The sequence below is a fragment of the Crinia signifera genome, chromosome 7, assembly GCF_055691185.1.
Source record: "Crinia signifera chromosome 7, ASM5569118v1, whole genome shotgun sequence".
In the NCBI taxonomy this organism is placed as follows: Eukaryota; Metazoa; Chordata; class Amphibia; order Anura; family Myobatrachidae; genus Crinia; species Crinia signifera.
This window is the reverse complement of record NC_139223.1, coordinates 43,368,190-43,387,905: the sequence shown is the minus strand read 5'-3', so window position 1 is coordinate 43,387,905 and position 19,716 is coordinate 43,368,190. Positions and strand designations below refer to the sequence as shown.

At 48.0% G+C, this 19,716-nt stretch overlaps 1 protein-coding gene across 1 annotated transcript in view; it reads right to left on the bottom strand.

Annotated features, from left to right (window-relative positions):
* NDUFAB1 (NADH:ubiquinone oxidoreductase subunit AB1) overlaps positions 1-17,019 on the bottom strand; it is a 29,419-nt gene extending 12,400 nt beyond the window's left edge. Inside the window, exons 1-2 of the mRNA XM_083152937.1 lie at positions 16,659-17,019; positions 14,885-15,007 (exon numbers count right to left, since the gene is read on the bottom strand). Coding sequence (XP_083009063.1) covers positions 14,885-15,007; positions 16,659-16,817 — 282 coding nt within the window. The 5' untranslated portion in view covers positions 16,818-17,019. The remainder of the gene's footprint in view (positions 1-14,884; positions 15,008-16,658) is intronic.
* Positions 17,020-19,716: the final 2,697 nt, after the last annotated feature.

Below are 19,716 nucleotides of genomic sequence, written 5' to 3'. Positions count from 1 at the left end.
TGTTCTCTGTAACCGGGCACTACAGATCCTTTGTGGCACCACAAAAGGAGAATAATAATAATAATAGGTTTGTCTGTTTTCTGAAAATATCTGACCGATCTCTAATGTGTTCTAATACAAAGCACCAGTGCGTCTTGTCCCATAGGAACGCCATGCACCCCGCTGCAGCGTGAATAGATACCATGCGTGCGGCATCTATTCACGTTCTTCAGGGAGCTTAGGTGCCGGGCACACCCCCAACAGTGGCATCAGCGGCCTGGGCCCACCCACAGTAGACTGGCCTGCCCACATTAGTGATGCCGGCAGACTCTGCCTTATTCCCCATCCATCCAGCCCTGCCATGTACATTACTGGTCTCCCAGCACCTAACAGAAGTCCTGCAGATTCTATGATATATCTGTAAACAGGAAAGCCTGCTAGCCCTAGACATGGTGTGCGCCTCTCTAAAGGAGTCACTTGTTGAGTATGGGTCATTGAGTCGACCCATATTAGAGCGACACAAAATAAGTAGACATGGCTGGAAGGTAGACAGAAGCATTAGGTCGACAGTCAAATTGTGGACATGAGCTTTTCACATTGTTTGTTCCAAATGTCGACATGGACACCATCTAAGTGCGCGCGACATGTTTCTGGCACGGTGCCTCAACGCGCTTGGCACATTATTTTATTCTACCACCACATCGTAGTGGATGGCAGGGCATGAAGGATTATAGTCTCAGTATCCGTTCCTATAGACGCTTCCTGGTACTGTCCCAATAGGTATTTGCCAATGATGGTACTAGGAGTGATGTAATCCTCCAACCCAGGGAGCACCAGATGGTGTAGGGCTCAACCTGGTTTGTTGGTGCAGTGTCCTGGTTAAGTGCTGCTGGGATTTGCTCTGGAAGCTGGTCCGGTCACAGTGGGAAGGCTGAGTCTGGGTTCCAATAGTGGGTGTCTTTCGCTAAAAGACACCCACTATTGGAACCCAGACTCAGCCTTCCCACGGTGGCATGCTGGGATGTGTAGTTTCACAACAGCTGGAGGGCCATAGTTTGGACATGCCGGCCATAAGGGATACTGGGGTAGCTTAGTACAATAGGGTATAGATGGGGTCCAAAGGAGCCAATGCACAGTCAGCTGGGTATGCTGGCTCCTCCCCTCTATGCCTACACCCCCAGCTTAGGAAAACTGTGCCTAAAAGGAGGGAAACATACATGAGGGGAGGAACAAACAGATACGAGTGTTGAAACTCGCGAACCAACACCCCCAAACAAAACAGACCAACAATGGCTCATCAAACAGAAAGCAAAAGCTGATACAACAACCTCATAAGAGGGAGAACACCAAGAAAATAACACCTGCAGTCAAAGAACCACTGGAGGTGAGCGCCTAGTATGCCTTATGGACTAAGAGAAAAGGATTTACCAGTAGGTAATTAAATTCCCATTTTCTCTGGCATCCATAAGGGATACTAGGGTAGCTTAGTACAATGAGAATGTACCAAAGCTTCCAGATTGGGTGGGAATGTGGGAAGATGACTGCAGCACCTCCTGTCCAAACTGGGTATCTTCATTGGCCAGGGTGCCAAATCGGTAAAACTTGACAAAGGTACTCCTCCCAGACCACATATTGGCTCAGCAAAAATGCAAGGCCGAGACACCCCGAACAGCCGCCTCAACCGATCTAGTAGAATAGGCCTTAAATCCTATGGAACAGGCAAAGCTGATGAAGCATATGCCGGCTCGATGGTTAGCTGAAGCCATCAAGAAATAGACTGCTTTGATGCAGGAAATCCCTTCTTTTTCACATACAGCATGAAAAGAGTATCAGTCTTAAAAATCCTAGCTGTTCGTTGCAGATATATCTTCAACGGCCTCACAACATCCAAAGTCTATGGAATGGAAGAGGTCTCAGACCTCGCCAGAACCACAATCGGCTGACTTAAATGAAACGCTGACACCACCTTTGGCAGAAACCTCTGGCAGGTCCTGAGTTTGGCTCTATCCTCCTAAAAGGTCAGATAAGGACTCTTGCAAGTTAAAGCCCCCAATTCAGACACGCGCCTTGCCAAAGCCAAAAGTCTTCCATGTGAGAAACTTGTCCTCTACCGACTGCAGGGGCTCAAACCACGAAGACTGTAGAAAGACTGTAGAAAGTTCAGCACCAACATTAAGTCCCATGGTCACAGGGGAAGAACAAGGGAACGTTGAATATGAAGAACCTCCAAAAAGGACTGAATCTCCAGCAAATTAGCCAATTTTCTTTGAAAGAAAATAGACTAGGCCAGTGGTTCCAAAACTTTTTCGACTCACGGCGCCCTAGAGTATCAGAAATTATTTTGTAGCACCCCTAGCCCAAAAGTACTTTAGAAAAAAAAAATATTAAATGAATGAAATCATGGTAATATGTCATCCTTAGGCTCAGTTATGTGGGGAGGGACAGGATTTAATTTTGTTGTCACATATTTTACGATTGGAAGCCACAAGCACATGTTTTGTTTATTTCATTAATTATGAATAATTTGAATTGGTCATGGACCACCAACCCAGGGCACTCCTGCAGGGGCTCCGCGGCACCCCAGGGGTGCCACAGCACAGAGTTTGGGAACCACCGGACTGGGCAGAGATCTGTACTTTTATGGAACCTCGCCCAGATCCACGCCTGCCTATAGGAAAAGTAGTAAATGGCCCAACTTAAACTCCACTGGAGAACACTTCCAGTCTTCACACCAAGAGGTAGATTTCCTCCAGATATGGAGATAATGTTTTGAAGTAACTGGCTTCCTGGCCAGAATCCTAGTCAGTATGACCTTAAGGTGCCCATACACTATGCGATTTGGGCCCAATTTCACCCGATTCTGGAGGATCGGGCAGAGAAATCGGGTGAAATTGCCCAAATTGCGTAGGGTATGACATCAGATCTGATCAGATGCGCGGTCCCGTGTGCATTCAAATCCGATCCGGAGGTCGGACGGTCGGCACATAAGATAAATCTTATATGCAGCCGCCTGGGGGAAAGGTTGACCGGAGACAGAGCAGGGTCTGATCTGATGGGAGAAATAATATCCTATTTAAAAGACTGGGCGGGCGCTGATTGGCTGAGAGCTCAGCCAATCAGTGGCTGCCCAGTCTTTTGAATAGGATGGTTTCTATTATCCTGCTGCTATCGCTACCCTGGACTCTGCAGTCCTCATGGTGAGCAGGAGAATAGAAACGATCCCATTCAAAAGACTGGGCGGCCGCTGATTGGCTGAGCGCCCCGGGTTTTTACATGTGATAAATCGCAACCGATTTATCAGATGTAAAAAAATGGGTACTTATGTATTATCTGGGCTCCCATGTTAAATGCACCCCATTTTTTCATACCCCTACTATCCAACTACGCATGGAGTTGATTTTATATAGTGTGGCGAGCGCAGCGAGCCACCGTGCCCGAAGCGTGGCGAGCGGACGCGGTCTCTTAAGAAAAACGGGAGGCCAGATATTACATAAGTACCAAAAAATGTCACATCAGGTGCCAAATCTTATCAAGCTCTCCCAGGGAGCTCAGGGGAAGTTGGGGCAGACTTGTCCTTTAGGTGCTTACTTGGAATACCCTTTTTGGCTAGGATTAGCCGCTCAACCCTCAGGCCGGTAAACAAAGCTACTTTAAATTTGGGTAAAAGAACGGTCCTTGTTGCAGAAGACACCATTTATCTTCGACCGACACGCTTACGGAAGTTGGAGATCAATGGTGCAATCAGGACCGCCATCACCAAGGTCAATGGCTGGACAGCGCATACACAGCTGTCGTCTGATCTTGGGTCCTGGAACAGTACAGAGGAAGCTTCTTGTTGAGCCAAGATGCAACAGGATCTATCTGCGGATAGCCCCAATGGTTCGCAATCTGCTGAAATATCAGAGGGTGTAAACTCCACTCCTCCTTTGATAATCATCCTCCCATTTCTCCACACCTGGGATGAACACAGCCGAAATTGCCAACACATGCCCATCTGATAATTCTGGACACTTCTTTCATGCAGGCACTGCTCTTTGTGCCGCCCTCTCGGTTGACATAAGCCACCTCCATGACATTGTCAGACTGGACTTGGATGGGCCGATTCCGAAGAAGACTTTCTGCTTGAAGCAGAGCATGTTATATTGTGTGCCATCTGTCCTGGAACTCCTGAGTTACAGTACCCCAACCCCTTAAACTCACATCAGTCATGCGGAGGATCCAGTTCTGAATTCTGAACCACCGACAATCCAAAAGGTGAGGGGTCTGCAACCACCATTTTCCCCAAGAAACAAGATGCACAGGCACCCTTCCAGACCTCAGAACTTCCTGAATCATGTCCTGAAGGGCCCTTGCCTCGTCCTCTGAGTCACCATGTCTAGTACCATTCCCAAAAAAAGTCTTTATGACTGATTCATATGAGTTTTGCAGGTGGAGTACCCAGCCGTGGTGTATGAGCAACTGAGTGGAATGGTGGATGCTGTCCCGCGGTTGTTTCCTGGGCCGAGGCTTTTATTAACAGGTCATCCAGCTAGGGGATTATGTTGACCCCTTGAACTTGGAGCAGGGACATCATCTCCACCATTACTTTGGTGAAACCACTTGGTGCCGTTGATAAGCCAAATGGCAATGCTTGTAATTGGTAGTGTTCTTCCCCCTGAGGTATACTTGGTGAGGTGGCCAAATTGGGATGTTAAGATACGTGTCCTTTATATCTAGAGATACAAGGAACTCCTCTTTTTGTAAGCCTGAGATTATACCACACTCAATGTTTCCATTTTGAATGTGAATACCCTCAAGTAGGGGGTTCAGGGATTTTAAGTCCAAAATGGGCCTCACCGAACCATCTGGTTTTGGTACCATGAACAGGCTTGAGTAAAACACCTGCCCTCTGAATAGAGGAGGGACTGGTATAATGAACTGTGCTTTTGCCAACTTCTGTATAGCGTTCATAAATAACGTTCTGGTCTCCTGAGGAACCGGGAGACTTGTTTTGAAAATCATCTTGGGGAAGTATGTACAAACTCTAGTTTGTATCCCTGGGAGACTAGGTTCTTCACCTAAGAATATTGACAAGAGACTTGCCAAAATGGAGCAAAAACTTTAAGCGGGCCCTTACCTTGAGTTCCCCAACTAATGGGGGGCTGGCATCATGCGGAGGATTTTAAAGAGGCAGAGCCAGTGTCCTGGTGCTGTGGAGTGGAGGCGGCAGGTTTACGTGGCTTCCCTCTGATGCCCCTGACAGCAATGGAAGCACCCATGGCCCTTCCCCTAAACTTAGCGGTTCGAAAGGACTGAAGAGTAAGTCATCAAAATGAACGCCTGACCGGCAGAGGGGCGGCCAGGAGGAAGCTCGACTTTCCCACAATAGCCAAAGAGATCCAGGTGTCTAACTCAGCTCCGAAAAGCCATTTCCAGTAAAAGGGAAGAGCTTCCACACTTTTCTTTGCGTCATTATCAGCAGACCATTGTTTAAGCCTCTGCGTGCAGACACCACCATCGTAGAAGTTCTGGCATTAATAGTGCCAACCTCCTTAAAGGAGTCACAGATGACACGTGCTGTGTCCTGAATGTGTTTTACCGCTTGCATCATATGTACTAGGGTCTTGTCCCCCATTAGCAGCCCACGAATGTATAGCATGGGACATCCAACAGCCAGCTATAATAGGACTCTGGGACACTCCGTCAGCTGTATAAATAGATTTGAGTGTGCTCTCTTTTTTTTTAATCTGTCGGTTCCTTTAAGGCGGTGGCCCCTGGAATTGGTAATACTGTCCTTTTTCATATTCGCAAGACAGATGCATCCACCGCAGGCAGGGTCTCCCAATGCTTTCTGCCCTCAGCAGCAAAAGGAAAGCTAGACAACTTTTTGGAAATTTTAAATTTCTGATCAGGATTAGACCAGGGTTGTTTAAATCCAGGGGGGTCCAGCACACCCAGTTGAAGTTTTATGTGCATTGGCTCCTTTGGACCCAGTCTATACCCCATTGTACTAAGCTACCCCAGTATCCCTTATAGATGCCAGAGGAATTATTATTTTTGTTTTCCTCTTAAACAAGCCGCCTGCAGATGACAGCTGGAATTACCTATGAGTCAAGTATAAGTTGTTTGACTGCTGATACCAGGTCTCCAACGCTGTGGTCTGATCCTGTATCTTCTATGTTATTTAGGTGTGCATTGACACTTGCTGACATGACAAGCAGTTTCCCCACTAGTCTCCTGGAAGGATTACCTTCAAACGTTTGTACTTTGCACTGGTCACTTGCTGAGTTGCTAGCTATTGTGCAGAGATCTCCCCATTTAGGCCTTTATTCAGATCGGATCGCAGTACAAATTTGTTTGGAAAATGGGCAAAACCATGTGCACTGCATGTTGGGCAGATGTAACATGTGCAGAGAGTTAGATTTCTGTGAGTTATTTTGTTTCTGTGCAGAATAAATACTGGCTGCATTATTTTTACATTGCAATTTAGATTTCAGTTTCAACACACCCCATCCAAATTTAACTCTCTGCACATGTTACATCTGCCCCACCTGCAGTGCACATGGCTTTGTCCATTTTCCAAACAAATTTGTACTGCAATCAGATCTGAATAAGGGCCTTAATTCCATCAAATATCTCCCTGTTCTTTCCTCCCATTCCTCCTCTCTACCCCTCTTGCTCCTGTCATCATACAGGGTTTGTATAAATAGTAACGAGACCAAATTAAGGAAATATTTATTGAAGATATTGCTACAAACAATTACATCTTTACGGTAGGACAGAAAAAGTGTGTCTAAAGGTGCCCACAGACGCTACAATTGTACTGTGCTATGCGTTTTTTTGACTGTACAATGGTTCTATACAATTTTTCTTCCAGCTTGCTATGAGATGTGCACTTGGATGCATGTGATGAACCCATGTTTGTAATGTTAAATTTCAGATGTAGTCTAAAAAATAGGATTTTGGGTACCTACCGGTAAATCCTTTTCTCGTAGTCCATATGGGATACTGGGCTTCACTACTATGGGGATTGAGACCTCCGCAGGAGAGACAGGCACATAAAAGAACTTTCAGTGTGGGTGCACTGGCTCCTCCCCTCAATCTCCCTCCACTAGTCAGTTAATGCAAAAACTGTGCCGAAGGAGAGCATGTGAGGAGTATGTGATAATGTATTGTGGTGAGATTCATCCAGCACACCCAAACGAACAAAAAACATATAAAAGAGGTGAATCCTAACAACTTAAGAGGACACCTGTAACTAGAACAAATCTATAGTCATATGTATCCTATAGAAAACAAGGCAAAAAGCCTAACAATAAAGTAGGTCTGACAGCAGAAAAAGCCGCACTGAGGCGGGCTCCCAGTATCCCATATGGACTACGAGAAAAGGATTTACCGGTAGGTACCCAAAATCCTATTTTCTCTACCGTCCAATGGGATACTGGGCTTCACTACTATGGGGAGGTCCCAAAGCTACCAGAACGGGTGGGAACGTGCGGATTCTGCTGTAGAACCGCATTCCCGAACTGGGAATCCTCCCTGGCCAGGGTGTCAAACTTGTAGAACTTCACAAATGTGTGTTGCCCTGACCAAGTAGCGGCCCTGCAGAGCTGCATTGCCGACACCCCTCGAGCAGCCGCCCAAGAGGTACCTACAGACCTGGTTGAATGAGCCTTTACTGAAAAAGGAAGCGACAAACCAGCTGATGCATAAGCCTGCTGGATAGTACATCTTATCCACCTGGCAATGGTACGCGTTGAAGCAGGTAAACCCTTCTTCTGCGCATCATAAAGCACAAACAGGCTGTCCGTCTTACGGATCCTAGCTGTGCGCTTGACATACCCCTTAAGGGTGAGGACCACATCCAAGGTATCTGGTATATCTGGGTGTGTCGCGCTAGAAGGAACCACAATAGGTTGGTTTAGGTGGAACCCTGACACCACCTTTGGAAGGAATTGTGGTCTAGTCCTGAGTTCCGCCCTATCGTTGTGGAACACAAGGTAAGGGCTCCGACAAGACAAGGCCCCGAGCTCGGACACCCTCCTGGCCGAAGCTAGAGCCAGCAGAACAACAGTCTTCCAAGTGAGGTGTCGCAGCTCAGACTCTTCCAGTGGAACAAACCGGGCTGATTTTAAGAAAGTAAGAACTACTTCCAAATCCCATGGTGCAGTGGGAGGCACAAAGGGGGGCTGAATCCTCAGCAGCCCCTGTAAGAAGGTTTGCACTTCCGGCAAGGCCGCAATCTTTTTCTGAAAAAACACAGATAGTGCGGAGATTTGGACCTTTAAGGAACCCAATCTGAGTCCCTTATCCAGGCCAGCCTGAAGGAAACGTAGCAGACTGTTTAATCGAAAACTGGCCGGAGGCAAGTCATTCTTCTCACACCAGGCAATATAGCTGCGCCATATTACATGATAATGAGCAGCCGTCACCGGCTTCCTGGCTTTTATCATTGTAGTGACGACAGAGGGATGGAGACCCTTGTGGACTAAGATCTGCCGCTCAACCTCCAGGCCGTTAAACGTAGCCGCTGTAAGTCCTGGAAGACGAACGGGCCCTGGAGAAGCAGGTCTTCTCTTAGGGGCAGACGCCACGGGTCTTCCACTAGCATGGCCTGAATGTCCCCGTACCAGGCCCTTCTTGGCCAGTCTGGTGCCACCAGTATGGCCTCCGTCCCCTGATGCCGGAGCCGCTTTAGCACCCGAGCCAACAATGGGAGAGGTGGGAAGAGGTACACCAATTGGAAATCCCAGGTCCAGGTGAGAGCGTCCACCGCTATCGCCCCTGGGTCTCTGGTCCGTGCACAGTACATTGCTACCTTGTGGTTCAATCGTGAAGCCATCAGGTCGATCTGAGGGAGCCCCCACAGATCCACTATGGCATTGAACACTTGAGTGTGAAGGCCCCACTCTCCCGGGTGAAGATCGTGACGACTCAGGAAGTCCGCCTCCCAATTGTCGACCCCCGGGATAAAAATGGCAGACAGGGCCTGGACATTCTGTTCCGCCCAGGACAGAATTTTTGACGCTTCTCTCATGCAAGGCATGCTCTTGGTACCACCCTGCCGATTTATATAGGCCACAGTGGTGGCATTGTCCGACTGGACCTGGATCGCCTTTCCCTGTAACAATGGAGCTGCCTGTAACAGGGCATAGTAGACCGCCCTCAATTCCAGCTTGTTGATATGAAGGCCTGACTCCAGTGGAGACCATCGACCCTGTAGGCGGACTCCCTGTGTCACAGCTCCCCAGCCCCTCAGGCTGGCGTCCGTGGTTACCAGAATCCAGTCCTGGATCTGGAACCGTCTGCCTGCCAACAAATTGGATGAATCTAGCCACCACTGTAGCGAGATCCTGGTTCTTGTTGCAAGGCCAATCCTTCTGCGCATCTGCAGGGGGGAGCCGGACCATTTTGTCAGAATATCCAATTGAAAAGTCCTGGAATGGAAGCGGCCAAATTGTATTGCTTCGAATGAAGCCACCATCTTGCCTAGAAGCCGGAGGCAAAGATGGATCTGTACCAGAGGTGACTGTAGGACCTCCCTGACCAGCTGTTGTATTGCAGTGACTTTTTCCATCGGCAGAAAAACTTTTTGTTCTGATGTATCCAGGATCATGCCCAAGAAAACCATCCTCTGGGTTGGAACCAGCGATGATTTGGGCATGTTTAGGATCCACCCGTGGTCTCTTAGAACCTGTATGGACAGATTGAGAGCACTGCTTAAAGCCTCCGCCGACCCTGCTTTTATTAGCAGGTCGTCCAGGTATGGCACTACATTCACCCTTCGGAGCCTGAGTAGTGACATCATTTCCGCCATTACCTTTGTGAAAACCCGCGGGGCTGTCGACAGGCCGAAAGGTAACGCCCTGAATTGGTAATGGTCGTTTCCCAAGGCAAACCTGAGATAGATTTGGTGTGGGGGCCAGATAGGAATGTGTAGGTAGGCGTCTTTGACGTCTATAGAGGCCAGGAACTCCCCTCTTTCTAGGCTGGCAATCACAGAGCGCAAGGACTCCATCCTGAACTTGAACACGCGCAGGAAGGGGTTCAGTGACTTTAGATTCAGGATGGGTCTTACTGAGCCGTCTGGCTTCGGTACCAGGAATAGGTTGGAATAATATCCCTGGCCCTGCTCCGTGTCTGGCACCGGTACAATTACCTGAGACTGAAGCAGCCTGGTAATGGCCCCTTGAAGGAGCACCTGATCTTCCTGGGATGCTGGAAGTGTCGACCTGAAGTATCGTCTGGGAGGGGGTTTGTCGAATTCCAGCCTGTAACCTAGAGAAATGAGACCTCTGGCCCAGGAATCCAGACCCGAGGCGTCCCACACATGGCTGAAATGCAACAATCGCGCTCCCACCGCGAGAGAGTCTCGTGGCGGGAAAACCCCGTCATGCTGCAGGCTTAGAGGAAGTCGCGGCATTTGGACGGTCCTGGGTGTTGGAGGTGTTAGGCTTCCTAAACTTGCCTCTCGTGCCCCTGCTGGCATTGGAGGCGCCCCTAGCCTTGGGGCGAAACCTGTTCCCACGAAAGGACTGCTGGGAAGCACCTGTGAAGGTACGCTTTGCAACCGTGGGGGCTGATGGAAGGAAGGTAGATTTTCCTGCCGTGGCTTTGGAAATCCAACCGTCTAATTCACTGCCAAACAGCCATTCTCCTGTAAAGGGGATACCCTCCACACTCTTCTTTGAGTCTGCATCTGCAGACCACTGCCGCAGCCACAAGGCCCGTCTGGCTGAAACCGCCATGGCTGAATTGCGCGCGTTTATTGCGCCCAATTCCTTTTGTGCCTCGCACAGGATTTTTGCGGTATCCTGAATGTGACGCAGGCTGTCCCCTATCTGGGCCACAGTCATGTCACCCAACAACCCTTCCTGTATCTGGGTTGACCAGGTATGAATAGCCTTGGCCATCCAGCAGCTGGCTAAAACTGGACGCTGGGATGCCCCACTAGCCGTATATATGGACTTGAGGGTAGCTTCCAGCCTTCTGTCCGCCCCGTCCTTAAGGGTGGATACACCTGGGACTGGTAACAACACCTTCTTAGAGAGGCGGGAAACAGAGGAGTCCACTACCGGTGGCTCCTCCCATTTCTTTCTGCCCAAAGGTTCAAAAGGATAAGCATTTGTGAACCGCTTTGAAAGGGTAAACCTCTTATCAGGGTTTTGCCATGCAGCCCTGAAAGCAGTTTCTAACTCTGCCTGCTCAGGGAAATACACTGGCTGTTTCTTCTGAGTCATGAAGAAAGGATCTCCTTCTGTGGATGCCTCTACTGGGAGATCTAAAACATCCCTAATGGCCCTGATAAGGGGCTCGGGACCATGCACTGAGACAGGAGCTGGTTCCTGCAGACCCTGCTCCTCACCCTCCTCCAATATGTCCTCATCGTCCTCATCTGTGTCAGGATCCATAGCAGTAGCCTGCCTCTTTTGAGGCTGTGCGGGCGGAGGAGGTACATTTTGGGTATGAAGAATGTCCACCCTGGCAGCTAACATGGACAATTCCCTCTGAACCCTCTGCGTTTGCTGAGTGTTAGTGGAAAGCTGTGAAGCCACAGAATCCAACAAGGTCTTTATGTTGGAGGCCCACGCAGGCTCCTGCTCGTCTGCCTGCGACTGCCCCGCAAGCTGTGGGGGAACCCCACTGATCTGGGTGTCAGCACTACTGGGCTGTGGTGACATACAAGCCTCACAAGTAACCTGGGACTGTGACTTGGGCACAAACTTGGTGCTACACACCATACAAGTGAACTTTTTCACCATGATGAGATAGTACTACAATGTCTGTAGTAACAACACAACCCCCACGCAGTCACACACGTGCACACACTGCTGGATGTGTTTCCTCTGAGTGAAAACAGACTATGTGCTTGCTTTATGCTGTGTCTGTAACTAAACAGTGGGGAAAAAACAGAGCAATTGGGGAGCCAAGTGCACCCTTAACCTGAACTCACAGATATGGGTGAGCTGGTAACGCTAAACACAGTGATATAAACAACACAGTGTCTGACTAAGCTAGATAGCGCAGCAGCGCTAAATCGCTATAAAAACCTGCTGTCTCTGCCGTGCTGCAAGTACCCGGATCCACCACGCCAGTGAGGAGCCCTGTAATGGAGTCTGGCAGCGTGTGAAGAAGCAGGAAGTGACAGCGCGCGCCCAGCAGAGCTTGGTCCCGCTCTGAGTGAAGCCCCGCCCCCTTACACGGAGCTGGCGCTTACATATAATTATATACATATACCCTGAGGGGTGTCCCTGGTGGTCCAGCGGCAGCACCCCTATGCCAGTTATCAGACGCGGTGTTCACGCGGTCCCTGCTGGAGAGCCGCCATTACTAGCCGTCGTCTTGCCGCACCAGAAATGGCTGCGGGGACCCCTTGTGGGACCCCCAGCCTGTACTCACCACCGATGTCTTCAGACCTGTCAGGGGTGTGCGGCGGCTAGGGGACTTGCTCGCTACAGCGCAATGCTGTGCGGTGACAAGTCCCACGCAGGACTGGACTGTCCTGTAGCAGGGTCAGCTCTGCACCTGAAGAGGTCGGGGACTGACCCTTCCCCTGACACCCACGAAGCAGGACAGCTGTGTGGTCACCACAGCGCCCCAAAATAACAAACTTGAAAATAAATGTGGAAAAAACTCTGGAGCATCCAGAAGCACTGCCTCTCCTGAGGCACATTTTTCAAAACTGACTAGTGGAGGGAGATTGAGGGGAGGAGCCAGTGCACCCACACTGAAAGTTCTTTTATGTGCCTGTCTCTCCTGCGGAGGTCTCAATCCCCATAGTAGTGAAGCCCAGTATCCCATTGGACGGTAGAGAAAGTACGTGCAGCACGTACTTTTTTAGACATACAATATCGGGCTCCCGGGAACATAAACACCATCCAATAATTGTACATAAGATGCAATTTGTGCTTAAAAAGTACAAAACGCATTCGATAATTGATGCGTCTGTGGGCACCTTAAGGTGCGGTGCACCACAAGAAGAAGAATTACACAATAAGGAGTAACTTTTATTATTTAATGATTAAAACTAGCGAAATATATTTAAAAAACAGACATAGACAAACAAGTGAAAGATCTGTGCGTTAAAACAGCATGTGTTGGGATGCCGTATGTGTAATAAGCGTCTCTGGCATACTTATTGATACTCAGAGTCTGATATATGCTTGCGAGGGCTCTATAGCCTAAGAAAAGATCCTGTTTAAAGTTATAATATATTTGTCTTTAATAGGATTCAGGTTAGTGATTTGCCTCATTGGGTAACCACATTAATAAGCTGGTAACAGTGTTATATTTAATTAAACTTAAAGTAAGACAATGTTGCAGGGTTGCAACGGTTGGACACACGGTACTATATGTTCTTTACCTGTTTAATTAACTTAAGTCTTGCAGCAATAGCCAGAATTATATTAACTGCATGTGGCAGAATACAGTACATGAAACAATGATTTAAGACCTATCCTGTTTATTAAAATTGTTATACCCAAGACACATTCTTATGTCTGAGAGTGCACGACCAACTGTTTGCAGCAAAAATCTCTGTTTAGTGCTCACTGCCGGATAGCTAATAACACAGTGTCCAACCATTGCAATCTTGCAACATTGTCTTACTTTAAGTATAATTAAATATAACACTGTTACCAGCTTATTAATGTGGTTACCCAATGAGGCAAATCACTAACATGAATCCTATTAAGGACAAATATATTATAACTTAAACAGGATCTTTTCTTTGGCTATAGAGCCCTTGCAAGCATATATCAGACGCTGAGTATCAATAAGTACGCCAGAGACGCTTATTACAGACCCGGCATCCCCACACATGCTGTTTTAACACGCACATTTTTCTCTTGTTTGTCTAGGTCTATGTTTTTTAAATATATTTCGCTAGTTTTAGTCATTAAATAATAAAAGTAACTTCTTATTGTGTAATTGTTCTTGTGGTGCACCGCACCTTAGACACTTTTTCTGTCCTAACGAAAAGATTCATATTATTGTGTCCGCGGTAGTACACCCCTGATACTGGCTAAAGTATTAAACTCTGATTACTATAGACAGGGGGCCGAGTTATAAATAATTAAACATCGAATCCTGTGCGCATGGTCCACATATCTGTTTGTACAAACAATTACAAGAAGACCCTTTTGCGTAGAGACACTTCTGCTAACGAGTTGTCCATGCTTGGAAGGTGCCATGGAAGTCCTTTTCTGGAACGTCCTTCAAGCAGCACATCAAAGCCACTTTGACCTCTGCTACAGTCCCATGGCGGTGTCCTTTGAGGGCTGTCTTCACTCAGAGGAACAGGAAGAAGTTCGCTGGGACTGTAAGGGGGCTGGGGAAGCTTTGTGATGCCGTTCCGGCCAGGTAGACGTTGACTACAAAGCAGGTGTGGCTTGGTGCATTGTCATAATGCAGTTTTAACTGATGGCAATGCACTTTCTGGATCATGGCCAATGTCCCCATAGCCGTTTTTTCGAGTCCCACACAATTTAATGGCGCATCGCTGTTCGATAGAATGTTGCAGAGCCTAGGGACAGATCCACTAAAACCACGATACAAACCGCACGGAAGCTCGTAGGTGACCTACACTCAGTGAGTGTTGAAGCTGTGGTCCCCCTCCATCGAACCCACCTGGAGCATGCGCGCTGCGATGTACAGTTGCATCAGGAAAAAATTTGTCTCATTACTTTTTATACAAACCCTGTATGCCTCCCACTGCTATTCCCCTATTGCTCTGGTGTTCTTCAGAGATTGGCAAACCCAATTATTTTAACTCCAAACACCCAATAAATCACACAGATAAAGGACACACACAGCTGTCGCCACATTGTGCACATTTTGAGAATGCAACGTCACAATAGTCTTTTCCTGTGTTTGGTATAAAAGACACACACAAAAAAATGACTGTAGTAACCGCCAGTTGTCTCACCTTATCTGGATCCACTTTATCATACAGCTTCAATACATATATAACTCGCTCAGAAATGCCCTCCAGGGTGAGGGGGGGAGCTCCGCTGTACTGGCGACATGACTGCAATAAGAAGTTGGGTATCTGCAGAAAGATAGGACAGATCAAGGATTTAGTGGTATACCAGGTGGAACGAAACACATACAGTATGAAGACGACCTCACTACTGGAGCACCACACAGGAATCAAATCATGGATATGCTCTATAAATACAGTTCATCCAGGAAAGTATTCACAGCGCTTCACTTTTTTCCCCACATTTTGTTATGTTACAGCCTTATTCCAAAGTGGAATAAATTAATTTTCCCCTCAAAATTGTACACACAATACCCTATAATGACAATGTGTTAAAAAGGTTTTTGGAGAACAGCTTTCCACAGTAATAGACTGTGGAAAAAATGGTTTACTCAGCTGATAAAACACCCCGACGGACAGCGATGATGCGGGAGCGCACATCAGCACTCCTGGCCATACACAACATCTAGGGGGTTGATTAACTTTGAAGGGACGCATTGCGCACATAATCCATACTTACGGGTGCACATAAACAGGACACACACACCTATAAGGCTAATTGGTACTTATGTATTATCTGGGCTCCCATGTTAAATGCACCCCATTTTTTCATACCCCTACTATCCAACTACGCATGGAGTTGATTTTATATAGTGTGGTGAGCGCAGCAAGCCACCGTGCCCGAAGCGTGGCGAGCGCAGTGAGCCCAGCGAGGGGACGCGGTCTCATAAGAAAAACGGGAGCCCAGATATTACATAAGTACCGGCTAATTTAAGGAGTGATGCAGGGTGTCCGCAACCCAAATACCCATGGCCCTTCGTGTCCTGGGCAATTTCTCAGGGAGATTGAATACATCTTTATAGGTTAAATATAATGACCACCACTGACTCACCTACTGTACAAACCCTACTAATTCACCCACACTTCAGCGTTTCTGCATATTTTTGCCATCCAAAGGGCCCCATTTACACATTACCATTTATTATGCACAGGATGCATCTAACTATCTATATATGTCTAGATATATCCACAAAATGCAGGCGGCACTCTGAGTCGGTGGAAAACAACTGTACTGGGCAAAAACTTTATTTCAACATTTAGGGGCACACCTAAAAACGTTGAAATAAAGTTTTCACCCAGTACAGATGTTTTCCACCAACTCCGAGCGCCGCCTGCATTTTGTGGATAGAGTGGGCCTGCCCTCAATGGAAGACACCGGGGCAAGACACCCTCAAATGGGGGCATCTGGAGTGCCGGGGACTACAGAAGGAGGAGATTATAGATAGATATACTGTATCTCTATCTATCCACACAGCTGGATACTAGTGAAATCACCTACAGCGACCCCCCCCCCCCCCCCCAGCTGGGGTCGACATTTAGGACATGCTGGAACTTGCAGTCCTAATAGGCCCACAGGAGGATATTACATACGTTCATACCTGACCCTCTCCATGAGGGAAAAAATGCTGTTCCTGGACTTCCCTGGTAACGTATGATTGCCATCACCTGTGGTGAAACACCTTTCTTATCAAGGTGTCATACATTACCAGGGAAGTCCAGGAACAGAGCATTTTCTCCCTTATGGAGAGGGTCGGGTAGGTAGGCAAGGATGGGATAATCCAGCTCACTAACAAATAAGTGCCATAGGCTCGATGCACAGGCAGCCCTAGCCATCAGTGTCTCCCCCCACCTACCAACCTCCCCCGTGGCTGCAGTATACCTGTGTGGCGAGGACCGGGGCGCCGGTGGCAGAGGTTCCGGCCAGGGAGGAGCGCTGCCTGCAAGCCGCGCTGCTGGTGCTCAGGGCCGGTAAGGAGCGGTGGCGGGGAAGGGGACGGAGAGCAGAGCGGACACACGCACAGAGGGCACGGGACGCCATGGCTGCTGACAGCGGCTACCCACACTGCACCGCGGCGCGGTCGGTGGTCACCGAGACTTCCGGAGGGGAGGGACAGAGCGCCCCGTGACCATAGAGATGAGCGCGAGGTGGGGGGGAGGATTGATTACCCGTCGCGCTCAAGCGGGGCGAGGAGCCGGGCTGAGGACACTGTGCTATGCTGAGCAGAAGTTCGTGGTCGCGTTCCCGAGCTTATCTGTTGTACAGAGCTACACAGAAATACTCCCCTCGCTGGGAGTCACCCCTCCATCTTGGTACACCCTATGGAGGTGGAATCCGGCGCCATCTTGCTACACCCAAAGAGGACAGAGTGGAAGGTCAGCGGGTGCTGGTGAGGCAGTCACATGGCCTCGCCCTCATTTTACACTGTCACACAGTGTCACAGTGATATTTACCACTCACTGCCAAGATTACAGTCAATAGCTTCACACCAAAAAGGTCAACGCTGAAATTTCTACGAATTTTTAGTTGTTTTTTTTTGTGTCAATGTTGATGCATGAGCACATGGGCCCAATTAATGTAGCACATATGCTTGCATTACCCTGTTAGCTCACCATGCTTCTTGCCAGCCCACTATACCGTTCTCAGTTGTATGGGGGAAAAATAATTAAAAATGTTTCACATGTCGACCATTTTTGTCATGTAGACTTTTTGCTTGAATCAGCCTTTTGTCAATGTCGACCTATTGTCAACTTATTATTCAACGCAGCAGTGAAGCACGTAATTAGGAGTCAGGATGGTGGCAGCAGGGACAGGGCAGCATCAGGCTGTTATGTCCCCACCACTGTCATTTCCAGTCAATTTTGTTTGAATGGCAATCCTGTGTTGTAGCTGCTGCTTCTTGCAGCCAGATAGGTATGGTCCATTAAATTGACTGTATAACATGACCCTTTCCAGGAGGGACACAACGCTCAGTTTCTGGACTTCCCTCTTAATTTATGATTGCTATCACCTGTGTGGAAACACCTTTCTTTTTTACACTTTGTATCCCCTTATATCCTTTTTATATTTTATCTTAAAAATGCATTCGTATATAGATGTGATAGGGGGAGGGGGAGTACCCTTTCTAACTCGTATGGGTGATATATGTGTTTACTGTATTTGTGATCTGCTGTGATGTGTCTATTTTCAATGCTATAAAAATGAAAAGTGCTAATTAAATAATATAAAAATAAATTGTCTGTGTTTTACTTTATTGTGAAAAATATAAGTGAATGGATAGATACTACATTTAGACTATGTGCCTACTCTCATAATTGTATGTGTTTTCTTAGGTAGTGTCTCTTCGATTCCTCCTAATACTATGGGCCTTATTCTGGTCTGTGTGTACTTTCCCGAATTCTTACGGATGGCGTTTTTTTAGCCGTCTGCGCATGTGTGGGCAACGCTATGCGCATGTGCCACGCATGGTCCGCGTACTTGTTCGCACTAATACCGTACAGAAATGTGCACCGCAAACACTCGGGAAATATGGGCGTAATATGGGCGTCATTCGGAAGTACACAGGGGTGTAGTTTCAAAGTGGGCTAAACTGGGCGTAAACATGGGCGGACACGAGGGAGTGCACTCATTCTGGTAGGCGTGCATTCGGACAGCACACCGAATGCACAAGAACCAAAAGGCTAGAAATATGCGGTGTCCGTAAGCAAGTATTTCTTTGCGGACACCACTCGGTCATGCGCTAGGCAATCGGAACGCCTAATCACTACGGGCGCACCTCAACCAATGTCAGCTGAACACAATACAATCCACTCCTTTACTCATTACTCATTAATTACACGCTTCTCATTGCTTCAATTGGAACCATTGCAGCTTAAATGGACCATTACTAAACACACACATATATGCTGCAGTTTGGACACACATTTACACTGCAACCAATGGACAGAACTTACTATCACTAATATAAATATACATGTCACTTCTACATTTAACAATTAAACCACACATTTGGGGATCAAATTATAAATTTATTACAATAACTTCAAAAAGAAAATGGAAAGCATGTTATTTGACACATGCAACAAATTAAAAGGTACCATGGCAGGAATGTACAAAAATAAGAAAAAAAAATGTATTTGTGTCATACATAGCCACAGCAGAATCATTAGGAACACATCAGGTGGCTTCACAACAAAAGTATAGCACCAACACTTCAAGTACAGCAGACAGTAATGGTAGCCGAAAGAGGGCAACAGGGGAACCAAACAAGACATTCGAACCGAGGGCAAATGTGGGTACCCTCTGCACGGGATTGGACACAGGAAACTGACACACACAGCTAAATGAAAGATTTGGGAAGACATAAGGGTGGAGATTAATGCGGACACAAGTTCATTTGCGGGCACGTTTGGCCCTGGTAGGCTCCTTGCCACGTGCAGCAGCTCTTCGGCCACGGCCACGTTGGGATGGTGGCCCAGGTGGAGCAGATGCTGGTGAGGTGGGGGGGGGGGGATGGTGTTCCCCCTCTGCCAGCAGGGAGTGCTGGTGGTGGAAATGCACCAGAAACGGATGACAATAGAGCCCTATTGCTGGAAACTAGCTCCACCATAAGCTCATTATGGTGGAGGAGGAGGTCATTTTGGCGCAGGGCTTTATCTGCCAGCACCTGCAGGCTTGCAGCTATTGACTGCTGGGTGCCAGCCATGGCCTGCTGGGCCTCAGCAATAGCCTGCAGGCTCCCAGCTATTGTGTGCTGGGTGCTGACCAAACCCTGCATGACCTCCTCGGTCATACGCATCTGCTCTGATGCTAAGTCTCCCTGCTGGTGAATCTGCCCAAGCACCTGCACCCACCTGTCGTAATCCGGTTCGGCCAGTGGCTGCTGCTGCTGCTGCACATGCCTGCCACTGGTGGCAGGTGGCACAGACTCCTCCACCTC